This window comes from Sceloporus undulatus, chromosome 11 (assembly GCF_019175285.1).
Source record: "Sceloporus undulatus isolate JIND9_A2432 ecotype Alabama chromosome 11, SceUnd_v1.1, whole genome shotgun sequence".
Taxonomy (NCBI): Eukaryota; Metazoa; Chordata; class Lepidosauria; order Squamata; family Phrynosomatidae; genus Sceloporus; species Sceloporus undulatus.
Window position 1 is genome coordinate 3433797 of NC_056532.1, and position 16785 is coordinate 3450581.

General features: G+C 46.1%; 2 protein-coding genes and 1 long non-coding RNA gene across 4 annotated transcripts in view; 1 reads left to right on the plus strand and 2 right to left on the minus strand.

Moving 5' to 3' along the window:
* Positions 1-702: 702 nt before the first annotated feature.
* On the minus strand, positions 703-11596 carry NUP88 (nucleoporin 88). The gene is made up of 17 exons (XM_042442427.1): positions 11256-11596; positions 9645-9814; positions 9101-9226; positions 8374-8463; positions 8097-8273; positions 7570-7756; positions 7193-7343; positions 6577-6675; positions 6301-6391; positions 6038-6139; positions 5432-5590; positions 4149-4274; positions 3177-3242; positions 2715-2795; positions 2121-2247; positions 1530-1648; positions 703-917 (listed from the first exon to the last, which is right to left on the minus strand). Exons 1-17 carry the CDS (start codon positions 11535-11537, stop codon positions 854-856), a joined length of 2217 nt encoding a protein of 738 aa, XP_042298361.1. The 5' UTR covers positions 11538-11596; the 3' UTR covers positions 703-853.
* Positions 11597-11777: 181 nt separating this feature from the next.
* LOC121916887 lies at positions 11778-12862 on the plus strand. The gene is made up of 3 exons (XR_006100927.1): positions 11778-11882; positions 11978-12036; positions 12132-12862. It is a non-coding gene; the product is annotated as an uncharacterized LOC121916887 (long non-coding RNA).
* A 2336-nt stretch (positions 12863-15198) lies between these two features.
* The window catches only part of DTX2 (deltex E3 ubiquitin ligase 2), an 8876-nt gene continuing 7289 nt past the window's right edge, over positions 15199-16785 (minus strand). For both annotated transcript variants that reach the window (XM_042442686.1, XM_042442685.1), the window contains one exon: positions 15199-16539. In XM_042442686.1, coding sequence (XP_042298620.1) covers positions 16315-16539 — 225 coding nt within the window. In that variant the 3' untranslated portion in view covers positions 15199-16314. The remainder of the gene's footprint in view (positions 16540-16785) is intronic.

A 16785-nucleotide genomic window follows, 5' to 3' on the forward strand; every position in this document is an offset into this window, starting at 1 on the left:
GTTCCTGGCTCTCTTGCCGAAAGGGACTCTGTAACTTACAACCTTGGCTTTCGGTCTCTAGTGACTATGAATGAACGGAGGCCTAATAATACAGCCACAGCTGCATTGATTTTGGGAACGGGCTGCTGTGTTGCGGAACGTAGGAGGAGAGAAGCCGGCAGGTTTTAGCTCTGTTCTGTATACTTGTACAGTCTTAATATGTGCAACATAGAAGTTCTTACAGCATGTGTAATACTACTTAACTGTTAACCCCTTTTAACTTTGGTGGTTCTTGTGGCATCACTAGACAACCTCTCAAAAGCATGGGTTTGGCCAAGGAGAAGGGTGGGGAGACAGGGAAGTCGATACAGAAAACCCCCCTTTTTTTCTTTTGAAGCCTTTCGATTTCACCGCAGGAGCGTTTGGGATTATGCTGCGTCCCAACAAAACCAAGCCACTGGTGTCCTGTGAAACTGTGGATGTAGAATTCTCCTGTCTACTGAATTAAAATAAACTGTAACCATTTGTTTAACTGTATTGAAGGTGTATCCTTAAAGCAGTGTTCCAAATTAAAGGAGGAGATAATAATACTAATAATAAAAGGTCTTACGTGATTCTTCTCAGACCCTTTCGCCGACAGAAACAGACGCTGCGCGAAATCACTTCTGGGCGACTGCGCCCCACTGACCTCTCCGCTGAAACATCTAATAATACCCCTTGAGATTTGTTTTATCCTCAGGTGGACTTCTTTAAAAAGGTATTTATTAAACAATGTGGACAATGTAAAAAAACAATGATACAAACAACTTATAAATTAGGAGAAAGGCATCTCATTCACATTCCACAAAGTTAACGGCGGCGTTTGTGATGCAGCCTAAAAGGCGACATGGTTCCGGATGTCGTTGATCTGTTTCACCATCTCCTGGATGTGTTCTCCCCTGTAAAAAAGTAAGAAAACCCCCAATTAAGACACAGCAATGATTGTGAGCGAAGAAAGCAGGAACATTACAGTGGAGCCTTAGTATCCGCTGGGGTTTGGTTTCAGGACCCCCCGCGGATGCCAAAATCCATGGATGTTTAAGTCGCATTACATACAACGGCATAGCAAAATGGTGTCTCTTATTTGAAATGGAAAAATCAAGATTTGCTTGTGGGAATTTATATTTTTGAGTATTTCTGAGCCATGGATGGTTGATACGGAGGGCTGACTGTAGTTTTTAACATCAGGAAAGGTTTTGGACAGTCCACGGCCAGTTTTACAGTTAGGCCGCTGCAACTGTAAATGCAGAACTTGACCTGTATGTATTTGCGCATCTTTCTTGCCGTGTCCCCATCAGGGTCATAAAAATGGGAGAGATCCTTAAAAACTAAAGAGACAGTGAGCTTTCTCTCAGGCAATGCAGATACTTGGGATGCGCAAAGTCTGCCACGTTACACACATTTCCAAGAACAGCTCTGAAACCCAAACCGCTCATCAGCCTGGGAGAGTCCTTTGCCATGCGCCAAATCTATTAAGATGTCAGAGGAGGGTTAATGTGGTGCCAACTTACTCCTCTTTCAAAACGGCCTGGATGCATTTCCTCTGATAGGTGCTGAGGGAGATGCTGGGCGTCCGGGGGCTGGTCCCCTTCTCCATTTTCCTTTGCTGGTAATCCTTTTTCATTTTAACCTAACAGGCAAGACACAAGGATAGCCTCCTCAAACACCTTTAAAGCCGCAAACAGGTGGCCTCCCCAGATGCTCTTGGCAGCAAGTCCCATTCTGCACTGGCAGGGCTGATGGGAGTTGAAATCCAGTATCTGGAGGGTGAGGGTTTCCACTGCTGTGGTTGAAAAGTGACACCGAAATGATAAACTCACTTCATGTTGGATGCGCACATATGCCCATGTTATTTTCATTCACACTGCACAATTACAGTGCTGCATTCCACTTTAACTATTACGGCAACATCCTAAGGAATCATGGGATTTGCAGTGTAGGGTCGTTTTGAGTTCTCAGCCAAAGAGATTTTGCATCTCCCAAAACCGCAAATGCAGTTTTCCCACATAGTGGTAAAACTGAAATAATAGTGCTATAACTGCATTAGTGGGAACGGGGCCCTTGGTCTCTTGAACGCATGAGAAAAGAAAAGGCGCACTCACCTGTTTGATAGAGTTTCCCAAGTGCCGCAACTGCTCTTGAATTGTCTGCAGCTCTTTCTTCATGTCCTTTTCGCTGTCCGACAAGACGGGCAGCTGAGAGTGAAAACGGTGCAGCACCTTCTTCATCCTTGAAGTGCAAAAACCAGACCAAAATGCCAGTAAGAAGCCACACCGAAACCCCTGAGGACTGCTGAATACCATGGGGCTTTAAGTTACAGGAAAGTAGTTTTCAGTGGAACATGAGAAGCAACCTCTTGACAGTAAGAATGGTTCAGCCACAGAACCAAATGCCCAAAGAGGTGGTGGGCTCTCTTTCTCTGCATGTCTTCAGAAAGGGATTCAAAACTATTGTTAAAGGATTTCGACAATGAATAAGCCTCTATGAAACTGTTAGAAGCTGAGGTGGCCGGCTTTGTTCCATACTGCTGCTGTCTGACCTCCCCAAAGCCCAGCTCTTATCCCTCATTCGGTGCACCTCTGTGATGCCAGAGGATGTATAGTTTTGTGACTCAGCTCCCAAAGAAGGCCTCCGCAGTCTCACTGGCATCCGAAAAGAAGGATGCTCATCTCCAGGGAGAGCCTCCCTGTCCTTACCTGTTCACAATGTCTTCTTGTTTCTCTTTGGCTTCCTCGTACTTGTCGGCCAGGCGCTCTGCCATCTCCCGCAGGCTTTTCCTGTAAGCGAAAAGGAAATGTTAACATTTTAAGCAATTAAAATTAATTTTAAAATGTAAGCAAGGCACACCTTTGTTCCCTGTTGCTTCCAGGCCTCTCAGCAGCCAAAGGGGAAGAAAGAGGCACAGGCAACAGATTCAAACCACTGGTGTTTCTCTTCCAAATCTTAGACACCAGTTGCTGTTGGCACAGAGTAGCAAGAGGTTTTTGACTATAGGGACCGATGGGCAATGAAAGCAGTTGTGAAGCTTTGGGCTGTAAGCTCAAAGGCAGGGACTGTCGCATTTCTGGTTTGTAAAAAACATTCTGGGAGGAGAGGAAAAATGCTTGAAATAGAGAAAGAGAAACCAGCCAGGCTTATCAGAAATAGGTTGGCCTCACCTTTCTTCTCGACAGTAGCCAAGATCCTCCAGCTGCTTCTTCTTCTGTTCACGCAGCAATTTCACTCTGAGGACCAAAGGGAGAGGCCAACATTTTAAGACTTGGATACAGTGCAAAATGCTTGTGCTTTTCTCATTTGCTCCACGTCTATTTCTTTTACCGAGATTAATAAATGCTGGGAAGCAGTTCATACAGTCATAAAAACATAAGGGCTGGAAGGGACTGCAGGAGCCATCTAGGGCAACACAAGTAACGCATTCCTGACAAGATGGCATCCAGCCTCTGTTTAAAACCCTCCGAAGGAGGAGACTCCATAACCTTCCAAGGCAGGCCATTCTACTGTCAAACAGCTCTTAGAGTCGAGAAGTTCTTTCTCACATTTTGGTGAAATTGCTTCTCTGGTCATTTGAAACCACATGTGGGGAGGACACTTAATACACACACACACACACACACACACATGCTAGACAGAATCAAGCAAGAGAAACTATCCTATTACTTTTATTGTCTCCCAAGGAAAGGGAGAGGAGGGAGAGCCTCCCTGTGAAGAAAGACAACACAGATAGACCAGAGCAAAGTCTCCATCCATTCATGCAAGGCACTCCTTGGATGAGCCCCATGATAACATAAAGCAAGGAAACCCTCTTTGGAACAATAGCTTATTCCAGTGCCTAGGAAATCTAATGGCTACAGACTCTTGTCCGTATTGCTTCTGAGAAAGTCAGGAGGTGATATAGATCAGTGGCACTCAAAGTGGTGGTCCATGGAGAGTTTCCAGGAATGAATGAAACAACTGTGGCCAAAGGGCCCAAATCTAGTGCCGCTCCCTGAGGAGAAAACTCTGCCAGTCCCTCACACAAGATACTTTGAAAGGCACTGATACAGATCCCAGGTTCTTTGGGCATCTGAAACAGTCCACTGTGGCAACCAGGGAGCCAAAGAGCTGACCGACAGGTTTTAGAAGCTTTGTACCTTCGCTGGATCTCTTCTCTGGCCAAGTCCTGTTTCAGAATGTATTCTTCCCTGAACACTTGGGTGGCTCTGCTGAGAAGCTGAAGGCATTCGTCGGGGGGTGGAGAAGACTCTTTATCCGCCGTCCTGAGAGGCAAAAACATCACCGTCGTAAGATGCAAAGAGATATTATGCCCCGAGAAGAAACATTTAACCTGACAACTGGCTGCGACAATAGGATGTTTCCTAGCATTTCTACTGGGGTTCAACCTATCTGGTGGCTGCCAAAATAAATAACCTTTCAATGCTGCTGTGTTCTCCTCCATTAAATCCCATTCTGTGCTGCTTCTCACTGGGTCATGTGCCCCATACATACTTCCTTTTGACCTCAAGATTAAACACACTATGCCACCCTCAAGGCTGCTGGCATCAAGTGGAGCAAGGTGCAGTTATCTGAGATCTAACCTGCCCCAGTGTGATGCCTTGGCATGGAAAGTTAATGGCCCACATCTTACAGGCATCCTGAATTAGACTAGATCCACCGAAATACATGATGGCTAGTAAGTTTAGACTTATGTAAGTTCCATGGATTCAAAGGAACCGCCCACAGGATTCGAGCCCAAAATGATTGAAGTCGCTGGAACAGGTCACACTTTACGATACTAGGTGCCAAACCCCAGATATGCAACCAACCCCATATGTGAAAGATTATTTGAAGGCGCTACACATGGTCTTTTCTCATCTACTGTGTGCTCTCTTAGTTAACAGTTGAGCTGTCCATACCCCTCTTTACCCACAACTTCACTTGCAAAGGAAGTGTTCAGACAGTCCACAAAGCAACACCTCAACTCCCTTGGGTCTCCACCAGCTTTCGGGGATAACTATCATGGAAGCAGAAGACTGAGAGTGGTGAAAAGTATGCTATAGAAGCAGCAAAGAAGGGGAAGAGAAGAGCTTGGATCAGCCACCGGTCACAATACTGGTGTAAAAGGGACCAGCCTTGACATTTCCTCACACAGAAGATGTGTCCAGGCAACGGTCCAGCAATGTGGGTGTCGTAAAAAAGCTATCCAAACAGGACACGAAGTCCTGATTCCTTCTCTCACTATTCCAGGTGACCCTTCCTGGAAAAGGCAAGGGCTTGGGAAGCACCAATGCCACCCCTTCCCTGGTCGCCCTGCAGCTCTTAAGGCTAACTGCCCAACAAGAGGGTCTGCTTTGGACACTGAGGGGTCCAGGAACGATGGGGAAAATATGAACACCTTCCTGGGTATATTAAGTTTCAGCAGAAAGAGATGCCGTACTTCAACAGCAACGGATTGGCAGAGACGCGAGACAAGATGCTCTGGATGTGTCTCTCGAAGGAGTCTTGCGATTCAGCCACGATGCGGAGGGGTGAGGCCATAACCTGAGAGTCTTCCTTGGTGCACAGAAGTGGAGGGCAGGGAGGGTGGACGGCAGAACTGTCGAAAGAAACACCAGGCATTATCATCTGTCAGTATTCACCAAAGGCCTCTCCCCAGTCTTCGCCACACTCTTCCCAATCTTTAAAACAATCCCACCAGTGATCAAGAAATCCCAGCTTGTATCATCACTGGCTTCGCATTTTAATATTTCACGAATGATGAAATTACTTGAAGCTACTTATAAAATCTCTTTAAATATTTTACCTATGTGTAGCTAATTTTTATGCATTTTATGCAACTGATTTGTATGTGCGTTTAACACAAAGTGTGGCCCTCAAGCAGTCAGTTAACCCCAGCCATGAGTTTACTCATTGCGAGGGACGCGGCAGAATTTCCACAAGGCCAAGGCTTGTGCTTCATCTAAATCCTTTCCCATGAGCAACAATACTTTCCCGCTTCGAGACCTAAAGGGAAGAGGAGACGTTAAAGTGGTCTGGTACATACAGAAGAGGCTTGGTGATGCATTCGTAAGACCCAGTGAGGCAGATCATTGTGGGGCCCAAGATGTCTGAGATGATGGTAAACCCTCTAATGGAGGCGGATTGTCTAGATTAGAAAAAGAAGACACAGGAGAAGGAGGAGAGTATACACATTAACACCTTCTGGAAAGCTTCAACCGACCCAAGTGCAGAACAACAAATGCCATCTTCAGGGTAAGACAGCGAAGACTTTATATGGCTTTCTAGCACTGCCTGGCTCTCTCTCACCTGCATGGCAGAGGCTTGGTGCAAAGGATGTGCTCCACAAAGCATTTCTGTTCGGCTCCCAGTTCTTGCAGACTGTCCTTGTCTTCCTCATCTGGAAAAGCCGGCAAACTCATTCAGACATGCGACACAGGGAAGGTTTCAAACAACGTTACAACCGTGTCACAGTTTTAGCTTTATATAGACACCGCTTGCCTGTATATTTATGTTCCAGGCAGTACTCGGAGAAGATTTAAACGCTTAGCTTTAGGAAAGCAAGACTCCCAAGACGAAACTCACCTGAGCCGAGGAATTTGTGCAGCTTGTTGATCCAGGGAAGGCCAACGCTGTGCACGCCGGCATCATGTGTACAGTGGTAGCGCGAGGGACATTTCGGATCTGAAAGGGCAAGTTCGTTCACATGTTAGCGGACAGCCAAAGCTCGAGTTGTAAGCACTTGCACAACTCTCTCTGGCTCACAAGGCTCACCAGCGATTTCCCCTCCTTCCATTTGACTGGATTGACTTAATTCTTTAGGGGAAAAGGAATTATTTGGGTTCCCCTGTCAAAAGAAATGTAGAGAACCTCTTTACTAGCTATAGTAAGAGGCCACAGAGTGAAGAGGTCCAACTGCAGCTTCTCAGGCCGAGCCACAACAACTTGGAGAACTACAACTCCTCAAATCTCTCGGTCGTTTTTCCCAAACTCTAAGCAGGAGTCAACCATACAGCAAAACATTTTAGGGCAACGGAGAGCCAGGAAGCAAACTGATCACCAAGACAGTTAGTTTGGGGCTGCCATGTGAAGCAAAGTGCGCAGAGTTTGGCCATATGTTTTACTGACTTTACCTGCAATGTGGGTTTATTCAGACACTACACAGAGTGCAAGAGGACACCAATGGAGGCAAGTCTCCTACCTCGGTGCAGTTTAATTGGGCAGGAGAAGTCCGGGTCCAGCGGCTCCTCTCCCTCTTTCGAGGCCAGACGCAGCGCAAGCTCCAGTTCGACGCACTCAAACACATAGAGGGACGGGATGAGGTCCGTTCTTGAATCCCAGGATTTGACAGACTGCAGGGAGCATTTGAATGGTTCTGTTAAGATTTCTCTACTCAGAAAGGGGTTAAATCCACTCCAGAAGCACTTTGCGTGCAAGTTGTGCTGCCAGATTTCATACAAACTCTGGAAGGGTTTGCTTTAGACCTCTGCTAGCCTGGTTAATTCTAACAATAGCCAAGCCATAGTATTCGCTATGTTACAGTTTGTTTGAGGTCCGAACTGTAATATCCAAACGTACCATTTGTTCGTCATCCTCTTCTCCTTCCAACACCACGCAGTGATATAACATTCCCGATTCGGTGGCGATCACTAAGATGTTGGGGACACACGGAAGGCACAGAACCGCGCAAGCGTCGTATCCGTAGTTGTCTTCGGCCGCAGGGTGCATGGGCAGCGGACCCAACAGCTTGCCAATGTTCCCAGCACTAAAACAATCCAAGACACAACCTGTTTATCATCGCCAACCTCTGTATCACTTTCACACCGACCCAAAGCTCCAAATGAGCCCGAATTGTAGCCGTTTCCCACTGCGGTTAACCAGACGCTTCTGTCCGAATCCAAAGAATCTGTCTTTTCAGTCCTTAGTACCAAAGCATGGCTTTGGCGCGGCTTCCAGCCTCTTAGGACGCATGCATCATTTAAACAGCATACCTCCAAAGTGACCCAAAGCGGCTTTATTTTGGCCCTTCTGTTTGGGACCTAGGTTAAAATAAAAAAGACTAACATCCTTATGTTAGAAACCACAATTACAGTTTAGATCTTTACCTGTGGACCAGACTGATGTAGGTCAGGAAGGTCTCCCCATTTTCGTACAAGATGTACAAAGGGTATGCCAGCACCTCCTCTTTCTCTCGCTGCTCAGCAATGCTTTTGGGAACTGCTGTCAGGGGGCCAAAGTCAAGAGCCACAGCCGTCTCGCCGATCAACGCTGTGTAGCCTCTCCTGAGGGGAGGAAGGCAATTCAGTCCGGAGTACGTTTCTCCATACTCAGTTCCTCCAGGGAGGAAGCAACAGCAGTGTTTCCAGAGGCAATAAATCTTACCCTTTGTTAAGCCTCAGCATCTCCTCATCAGCAGCTGAGGAAAGAGCAATCACTTTCACGGGGGTCTCAGGCAAACTCAGGCTGTAAATCCTAATAGGCAAAAATGGATTAAACATAAATAAACCACAGTCCAGGTAATCGGGTAATATTGAATCGCAGTTTGAAAGTGGTTTAACAACTGCCTTGTTTCATTCCTCGGTTCAGATGAAACAATAAACTATGGTCAGTTAGAGGCTTGCTAGTTTATTTGCTCAAAGCATTCATATTCCAGTTATTAAGAGGAGATTTTGTCGCGTCGGCGCATTGATCGTCTCCATAACCATTCCACAAAGCCTGGGAGCTACCTTTTGTAATGCAACTCCTGGAATCCACTTACCAACATTATCACCGTTTGGGGATTCTGAGAACTTGGTCCAAAAAATAAAGCGTCTTTGCAACATCTTTATAAAGTTGCGTGAAAGGGGCCACGGCTCAGTGGTAAGAGCACATGCCAAAGGCCCCAGGTTTTAAAGTGTAGATGGGGCGGCTCAAGGCTGAGTGAGTCTGTGGCAGAGACAAGCTTTGAAACCATAAAGGTTTCTAGTTCGTACTCTTTGCCACTTTACTCTTCTAACTCTTATGAACAGTGGGATGAAGGAATGCACCACTATGCTATCAGTATCAGATCAATAACAGGGAAACCACACTCCTCTGCTTAAAAGCAAACTGTCCAGGGCACGGAAGTTACCGTATTGTGTTGTCAGATGTCAACAGCACAACGTGGGGCTCCAGGGTCTCACTTGGGAACCAGGCTGCATGCTTCAGCGTCAGAGTTGTCGAACTGGTGAAGAACCTTTCGGCGATAGGTATAGTGCTGGAAGAGAGAGGTTTGAGAAGTGAAAAGCACTGTGTTTCAATTGAAAAAACGGGCTGCCAGTGGCACGGATCGCCAACATTTATTACTGCTAATTATTATTATATTCTGTTGCCGCAACAACAGAGGAGCAAGTTTTGGGGCCAAAATGATGGATTTGGCTATGGACCATGGATAAGTCGAGGGTAAAATTTAGGGGCGTATGGCAAGGGATCCAAAGGATGAAGCAAAGCAAAACAATGTCTCTAATTCATCAGAACCGCAAGGGAAAGCCGGTTCGAGCATGGAACCATATTACGTTTACCGTCTAATACAGCAGAAGGAAAGATGTTCAGTCTGGCTAATGTGGAAGCTCTTCTTAATGTAGGAATACTCAGAGAAAGAATTACAAAGGATTGGACCAAACCGGAAGACGAACCTGCAATTCACGGTCGCCTTCCCGCCTTCGAACTCGGAGTTCTTCCCCCAACGTTTGGGCAGCTCCAGCGCCATCAGCCCCTTGGTCCCAATGAGCGCCACATGCTTCTGCGTCGGGCTCAGCGCCGCCTGATAGACCTCGAAAAGGGGCGGATTGATGCACAGCAAGGTCTGGAAATGGAAGACATAAAATGGGTTTAGAAACACTTCCGACTTGCGTCATAATTTGAAAAGAAACCCCATCTTAAAGTAAGTGCGCATCACTTGTATTTCGTCATCGATGCTGTGTGCCTTCGAAGCCCTTTCTGACTTATGGTTACAGGTCTTGGTCCAAAACAACACACTGCAGAAGTAACCTGGTTTGAGACTGCTTTAACTGCCCTGGCTCAATGTTAGGGAATCCTAGGGATTGTGGTTGATTGTGGCACCAGAGAGAGAAGGCTCAATGTCTCACAAAATGACAGTTCCCAGGATTTCCTAGCATTGAGCCAGGGCTGTTAAAGCGGTCTCAAACCAGGTTATTTCTGCAGTGTGGATTGGGCCGTTGTTGCAGCTGCTAGGGACTATGTCTTCTTATAGCATTAGTCCTCTTTATTCAAGCTTGTGCAGCTTGAGAAAGTATTTTGGAACTTATATTTTGGGGGAATCAAGCTGTGGACAGGAATCCATGGGATATATATATATATATATATATATACAGAGGGCCGATTGTAATGCAGTTTGACATTGCTTCAAGCGCTAGGGCATCTTGGGAGTTATAGTTTGGCAAGGCACACAAGCCCTCTTTCCAAAGGCTTAAAGGCCTCGTAAAGCTACACATCCCCCAGGATCCTGTATCACTTTATAACTAATTTTTAATCTTGAACTTGTAACGGATTGTTTTAATTTGATGTTTTTTTTGGCGGAGAGTTGGGAATTGTATCATTTTGATTATGTTATGATTTGTGTTTTATTTCCTCTTACCGTAACCCACCGCGATCCCTAGGGAGAGGCGGGATAAAAATTAAAATTATTAATAATATTACGTTAATATAATAATAAATTGTTAATAATAATAATAATAATAATAATAATAATAATAATAAGGGGGCAATAATAATAATAATAATAATAATAATAATAATAATAATAGATCAAGAACAACCCTGCAGGATAAATATAATAATGATAATGTTAATAATAATAATAATAATAATAAGAGGTCAATGACAACCAATAGGTCGGCAATAATAATAATAATAAGAAGAAGAAATCAAGGACAACCCTGCAGGATAAATATAATAATAATAATAATAATAATAATAATAATAATAATAGGTTGATAATGATAATAATATATTAATAGGTTGAGGACAACCCTGCAGGATAAATATAATGATGATGATGATGATGATGATGATGATGATAATAATAATAAATTAATAATAATAATAATTGCTTGAGGACAAACCCCTGTATGAAAAATCTAATAATAATAATAATAATAATAATAATAATAATAATAAATAGGCCGAGGCCAACCCCGAAGGAGAAACCAAGCCTCTTTAGGAGGAGAACTATAACTGCTAGAGGGGGATTCTGGGAGTTGTAGTCCTCCTTTCAGGAGCAGCACCTGGTAGCGGCCTAGTCCTTCGGGCTCGTCGCCCAGGCCCCGGAGGCCGAGGACGTAGAAGGCGGCCCTCTCGGCGTCCCAGAGGAAGAGCTCCGAGCCCAGGCCCAGCATCAGGTCCCGAGGGAGAGGGGCTGCCTTGAGTTGCTCCGAGGCTTCGGGACTGGCCTGGGCCTGGGCCTGGGCCTGGGCCTGGGTTTGGGCCTGGTCCCTGAGGCGGCACAGGGCGGCGTGCTGCGGCAGCTGCGCCCACCAACGCTCCCCCAAGCCCCCCGCCGCCATCATCGGAGGGAAAACAGGCCCCGGGAACCGTCTTTGCAGAAGGGGCGGACTACGACTCCCAGAAGCCACCGCGGCAGGTTTTATATAGAGGTATGAAAGAGTACAGAGTGAAAGGCCGCTCCTTAGTTTCAGGGTCTCGCGAACAGAGAGAAAAGCCTTCGACTTCACAGCGGGAACAGAACTGAGATAGACATATATAGATGAGAGTGGACGGTTCCTCGCCAGCTTCAGGGTTTTGCGCAGGCGCAAAGAGGCCTAGCTAGGGCCATGGCGCCAGGGCTAGATTAATGTCAGGCTAAGGCTCCATTTTTATATGTGTGTGTTTTCAGCCCCATTGTTGGAACAAAAGTGGGTTAATAACCTCCTCCTCCTCCTTTTTATTTTACTATTTCTCATTTCTTTGTTTTGGAGTAAACCACTTGGCCATCTTTTGTGTCTTCCAGGCGGAGCGAGCGAAGGGACGGCCATCTTCCCACTGTCAATTCAGAGCCCAGGAGGCAAGGTGGGCCTCCCCTTCAGGAACAACCTCCATTATTGTTATTACTGTACTTTAGTATTATTGCATTTACTTAATATCTCGCTTTTCTCCCAATGTAGGGACTCCATTTCTGAGCGCCGGAACCCAACGCCAAACTCACGCCAAGGACCCACAAAATGGCCGCCATTGATCCCTATCACCTGAGCGACATCCAGGCAACTTCGGACCTCTAAAGCGGCGGCAAACAGGGACGCCGCCACCACCATTAGCACCGCCAGAGGTAGCCCCAGTACTTCCACTATTTCAATGGAGCGATGGACAAAATTCAGAGTGTGTCCTCAAGTGATGGAGGTGCCTCGTCTCACAGCGTATTTGAGGGGAGACATTTGGCGACAGCGGCGCACATTTCATGAAGCGCCAGGGAATTGGCCTCCGCGTCGAGCAAAGATTGCACTTATTTAAACCCCAGCTTCTCAAAGCAACGTATTCGCCCTGACGCCCCAAGTGACCCAGATCCTGATCACTATGCCGCCAGGGAGAAACATCACAAGGAGTTGCGCCAGATTTCGGCTTCTAGAGACAACCGGTGAACTTGGATGAGTATCTCATCCATGCCTGGAGTTGGAGCCCAATCCCGATGATAAGAAGCCAGAAGATATGTTTTGCGACTCCGCCACAAAAACACCAAACTCACGCCAAAGACCCTCGGAGAACAAAATGGCTGCCGTCAATCCCAATCACCAGGCAACTTTGGATATCTAAGGCGGCGGCAAACGGGCACCGCAACCACCATTAGTGCCGCCAGAGATACTCACAGTACTTTTGGGATCTGTCATGGTCCCCCAACTCCAGTATTTGATGTTCTTGTGGTGCCTGTTTATTGAACCATTTCCTGTATTGCTATGTACTGTATATGTATTATCCTACTTGAGAGTATGTATTTTCCCTGGAAAACAATTAACCATCCATTATGAAGCCAAGCCCTCCCTCCAGTCCATCTGCCTTGGTCCAGGCCTTGGAGGTAGAGAGGAACTGCTGGACCTCTTACCCTTTCCCGTCACCACTCCCTTCTCCTTCTGTGTTCATGTCTTTTTAGATTGTAAGCCCGAGGGCAGGGAATCGTCTAACTAAAAGATTGTATGTACAGCGCTGTGTAAATTTACAGCGCTTCATAAATAAAGGTTAATAATAATAATAATATTACAGTGGCGCGGCGGACAAGATTCAGAGCGTGGCCTCTAATGGTGGTGGCTCCTCATTGCGCAGGGAAGCCATTTGGCAACACTCAGCGGCGCACAACTTGCAAAGCACCAGGGAATTGGCCTCTGTGTCAAGTGAAGATTGCATTGATTTATTATTTATATGAGATTTTTTAAGTTGTTGGGTTTTACTTCTACTTGTATTGTTATATTTTTACGTCCACCGTGAGCCTCCTTATTATCCTGTATATCAGGGGTCGGCAACCTACAGCCCACGGACTGGATCCGGCCCGGCGAGGCCTTGGGACCGGCCCCAGCCCAGTCCTGCTGCCAATTGCCGCCCCCACCGCAGCTTCCGTGCCGCTCCGGGCACCATTTTGAGTTCGGCCCCCCCAGTTGTCTGAGGGACAGCAACCCGGTTCCCAGCTCAAAAAGGTTGCCTATCCCTGCTTTATATGATTTCAACCCCAGCTGCTTCTGGAAACAACTCTGCACCTCCAAAACGTATCCACCACGATGGCCGAAGTGACCCGGATCCTGACCACTATGCCACTAGAGAGAAACGCGAGGAAGAGGCGCACCAGATTTCGGCTTGTGGACTTGGACGAGCGTCTCATCCGCGCCTGGAGTTGGAACCCAATCCAGATGATAAGAGGCCAAAGGATATCTTTTGCGATTCCGCAACCAAAAACACCAACTCCACCCCGGGCGCCAAACTCGCACCAAGGACCCTGGGAGCACAAAATGGCTGCCGTCAATCCCTGTCGCCTGAGCGACATCCAGGCAACTTCGGACCTCTAAAGTGGTGGCAAACAGAGACACCGCAACCATTTTTAGTGCCCCCAGCGACAGCCCCATTACTTCTGGGGTCTGCCATGGGCCCATGACTCCACTATTTCAATGAAGCAGCGGACAAAACTCACCCCAATAAATAAAATAATTTAAACTATGTCGACTTGTCACAGTGTGATTCTGTTTCTGTATTTTATTGTTATAAGGGATTTTAAATATAACAGTTCCAAAAAACAAACCTTGCTTTTGTCATATTATACAAGGGACACCATCTTACTGTGTCATTGTATTGAATGGGAGTTGAATATCCACAGATTTAGTTATCCATGGAGGGTCCTGGAACTAAACCCCAGTGAAGGGACCACTGTAAATATTGTTGTTGTTGTTGTTGTTGTTGTTTGCTCTTCTTCAGTTCCTTCAAACAGAGATGGCTGTATCCGCACTGCAGAAATGATCCTTTTGACACTGCTTAAACAGCCTTGGCTCAGATCCTGTGGAATTATGGTATTTGTAGGTTGTTTGGCACCAGATTTTCCTGGCAGCAAAGGTTAAATATCCCCCCTTCAAAATAACACCCTTACAAATAGTGTACTTAAAACAGGACGATCATACTTAATTAATTTTTAAATCATTTAATAGTAATTTTTTATTGTAGGTGGGTGGGTTTGTGGGATATTATTGTATTTTAATGTTTTTCATGTTGTCTTAACCTCTGAACCTTCTCTTCTCCAGGCTAAACATACCCAGCTCCCTAAGTTGATCCTCATAGGGCTTCATGGTTTCCGGACCCTGCACCATTTTGGTCACCTTCCTTGGGACATGCTCCAGCTTCTCAACATCCTTTTTGAATTGCGAGGCCCAGAACTGGACATAGGATTATTCCAGGTGAGGCCTAACCAAAGCAGAATAGTGTGGCTTTTCCTTTCCGCTGTATAACAAACTCTAGGAGAACATGGTCAGTCCCATCTAAGGATCCCACTATATTCACCCCATTAACCAGCTCATCCCTGATGATTAGGATGTACATATGCTGCAACTGGGTAGCAGAAAAAACACAGACCGTGATGGTGACCGTAAAATTTCGAACACTGAGAATCACATTGTTTGGTATTCCTGAGTTTCCAGCCCTTATGGCTTTGGTGACGCCGACTGAAATGTGTGTAGGCAAATCCATTAAACATCTCAGAAGACCATGGGTGGGAAACATATGGCTTTACTGAGCAGCTCTACACAACTGACAATGTCAGGCAAAACAAAATAATGCAGAATTAAATTACAGCCGGCCCTTCTTACACACGGATTTCTTATACACGGATTCAAGCATCCGCGGTTTGAAAGTGTTCAAAAAGAAGTATACATTTCAAATATCAAACCTTGATTTTCCATTTTTTAATAAGGGACATCATTTTGCGTTTTGTCATTATATTTAACGGGACTTGAGCATCCATGGATTTTGTTGTCCACGGGGGATCTTGGAACCAAACCCCAGCGGATAACAAGGGTCTACTGTAGTCTTATCTTCGTAAAAAAGACTTCTGTGCAAATAGCTTTCACAGGTCATCAGACTGCAACCCTTACTTCCTTTGCGCATGAAAAGGCCTACTATGTTCACCATAGGCAGGCAGGGGAAATCCCTCTTACAGGAGGTAGAGGGAAGACATTTAACCTCAGTGAGTAGCCCCACATAAACACCCTGAAGACACCATTTCCCATCTATCTTGGAAGCTAAGTACTTGGAATATCAGGAGCTGTAGGCTATATTTCAGAGGAAGCCAACAGCAAGCCGCCTCTGACTTTTACTCACCTAAGAAAACCCTATGAAATTAATGGGGTCTCTATAAATCACCAGGCTATTGAAGGCACATACTTTTCTTACTACGTGAAAGGAGCACATGATTTTTGTGGAGAGAGGATGGCAAAACCAAACCCACAACAGGGATGTGTTTCCACACCTTCTGGGTACTTGGGATTGTTATATCTCACACCCAGCAACATACTGGAAGGAGACAAGATGCGAGTTAAGCCACGGTTCTTTTATGCATTTCCACCGACAGGGAAAGGGAAAGGTCCGCTTGCGTACATTCAGGTTGGATCCGGGACCGGAAGCCCTCGTATCAAGATTAAAAACACGGCGTGTGTCTATACATATGTCTTGTGTAAACGTTCTCCCTGCAACCGAGGCGGATGTTCCCAGAGACTATTATTGCTCAGAAGAAATGGGCCAAGCGTACTTAAGGCAACGGGGATAGCTGTCTGTAGCGACGGAGCCAAGGCCAGCCCTTGAGAAACGCACCCACGGAGGCCTGCGGACTCAGGGCATCAAGCAGTCCTCTGTGACGCCCTGAGCTGCCAGCTCCGCCAGCACATTGTCCAGGTAGTTGGGGTCTGGGTAGCCGTGGCCTGAGACGTTGGAGTGCATTTCCGTCTTGTGGTGGATCTCGTTCCACACCACGGTGTTGCTCTCGCCTGTCGTGCTGGACGTCCCGACGGTAAAGATCAAACGCCTCCTCCAGGCCACCTTCAACAGCTCCAGCACCTGGCGGGGAAGAACAAAGGTATGAGCTTTCTCAGATGGCATGGACAAACAAAAATCCAGTGGGACATGTTCCTCTCTGGGCTCCTTTTTTTTAAGCCTGCATCATCCATGGCTGGTTCTTACACTTCCCATGGGGTGGTCTTTCCTAACCATAGCCAGCTGGAGATGCCCCTCTTAGGTATCTGTGCCTCTCCAATTATTATTATTATTATTATTATTATTATTATTATTATTATTATTATTATT

What these genes read in the sequence shown, in the direction of transcription:
- NUP88 (XM_042442427.1), bottom strand. Translation starts at nt 11,537, where the DNA reads ATGATGGCGGCGGGGGGCTTGGGGGAGCGTTGGTGGGCGCAGCTGCCG. An exon ending in AAGGACTAGGCCGCTACCAG is followed by an intron (nt 9,815 to 11,255) that starts GTGCTGCTCCTG and finishes TTCCATTTCCAG; the next exon opens with ACCTTGCTGTGCATCAATCC. An exon ending in CAGGCCGTTTTGAAAGAGGA is followed by an intron (nt 918 to 1,529) that starts GTAAGTTGGCAC and finishes ACTTTTTTACAG; the next exon opens with GGGAGAACACATCCAGGAGA.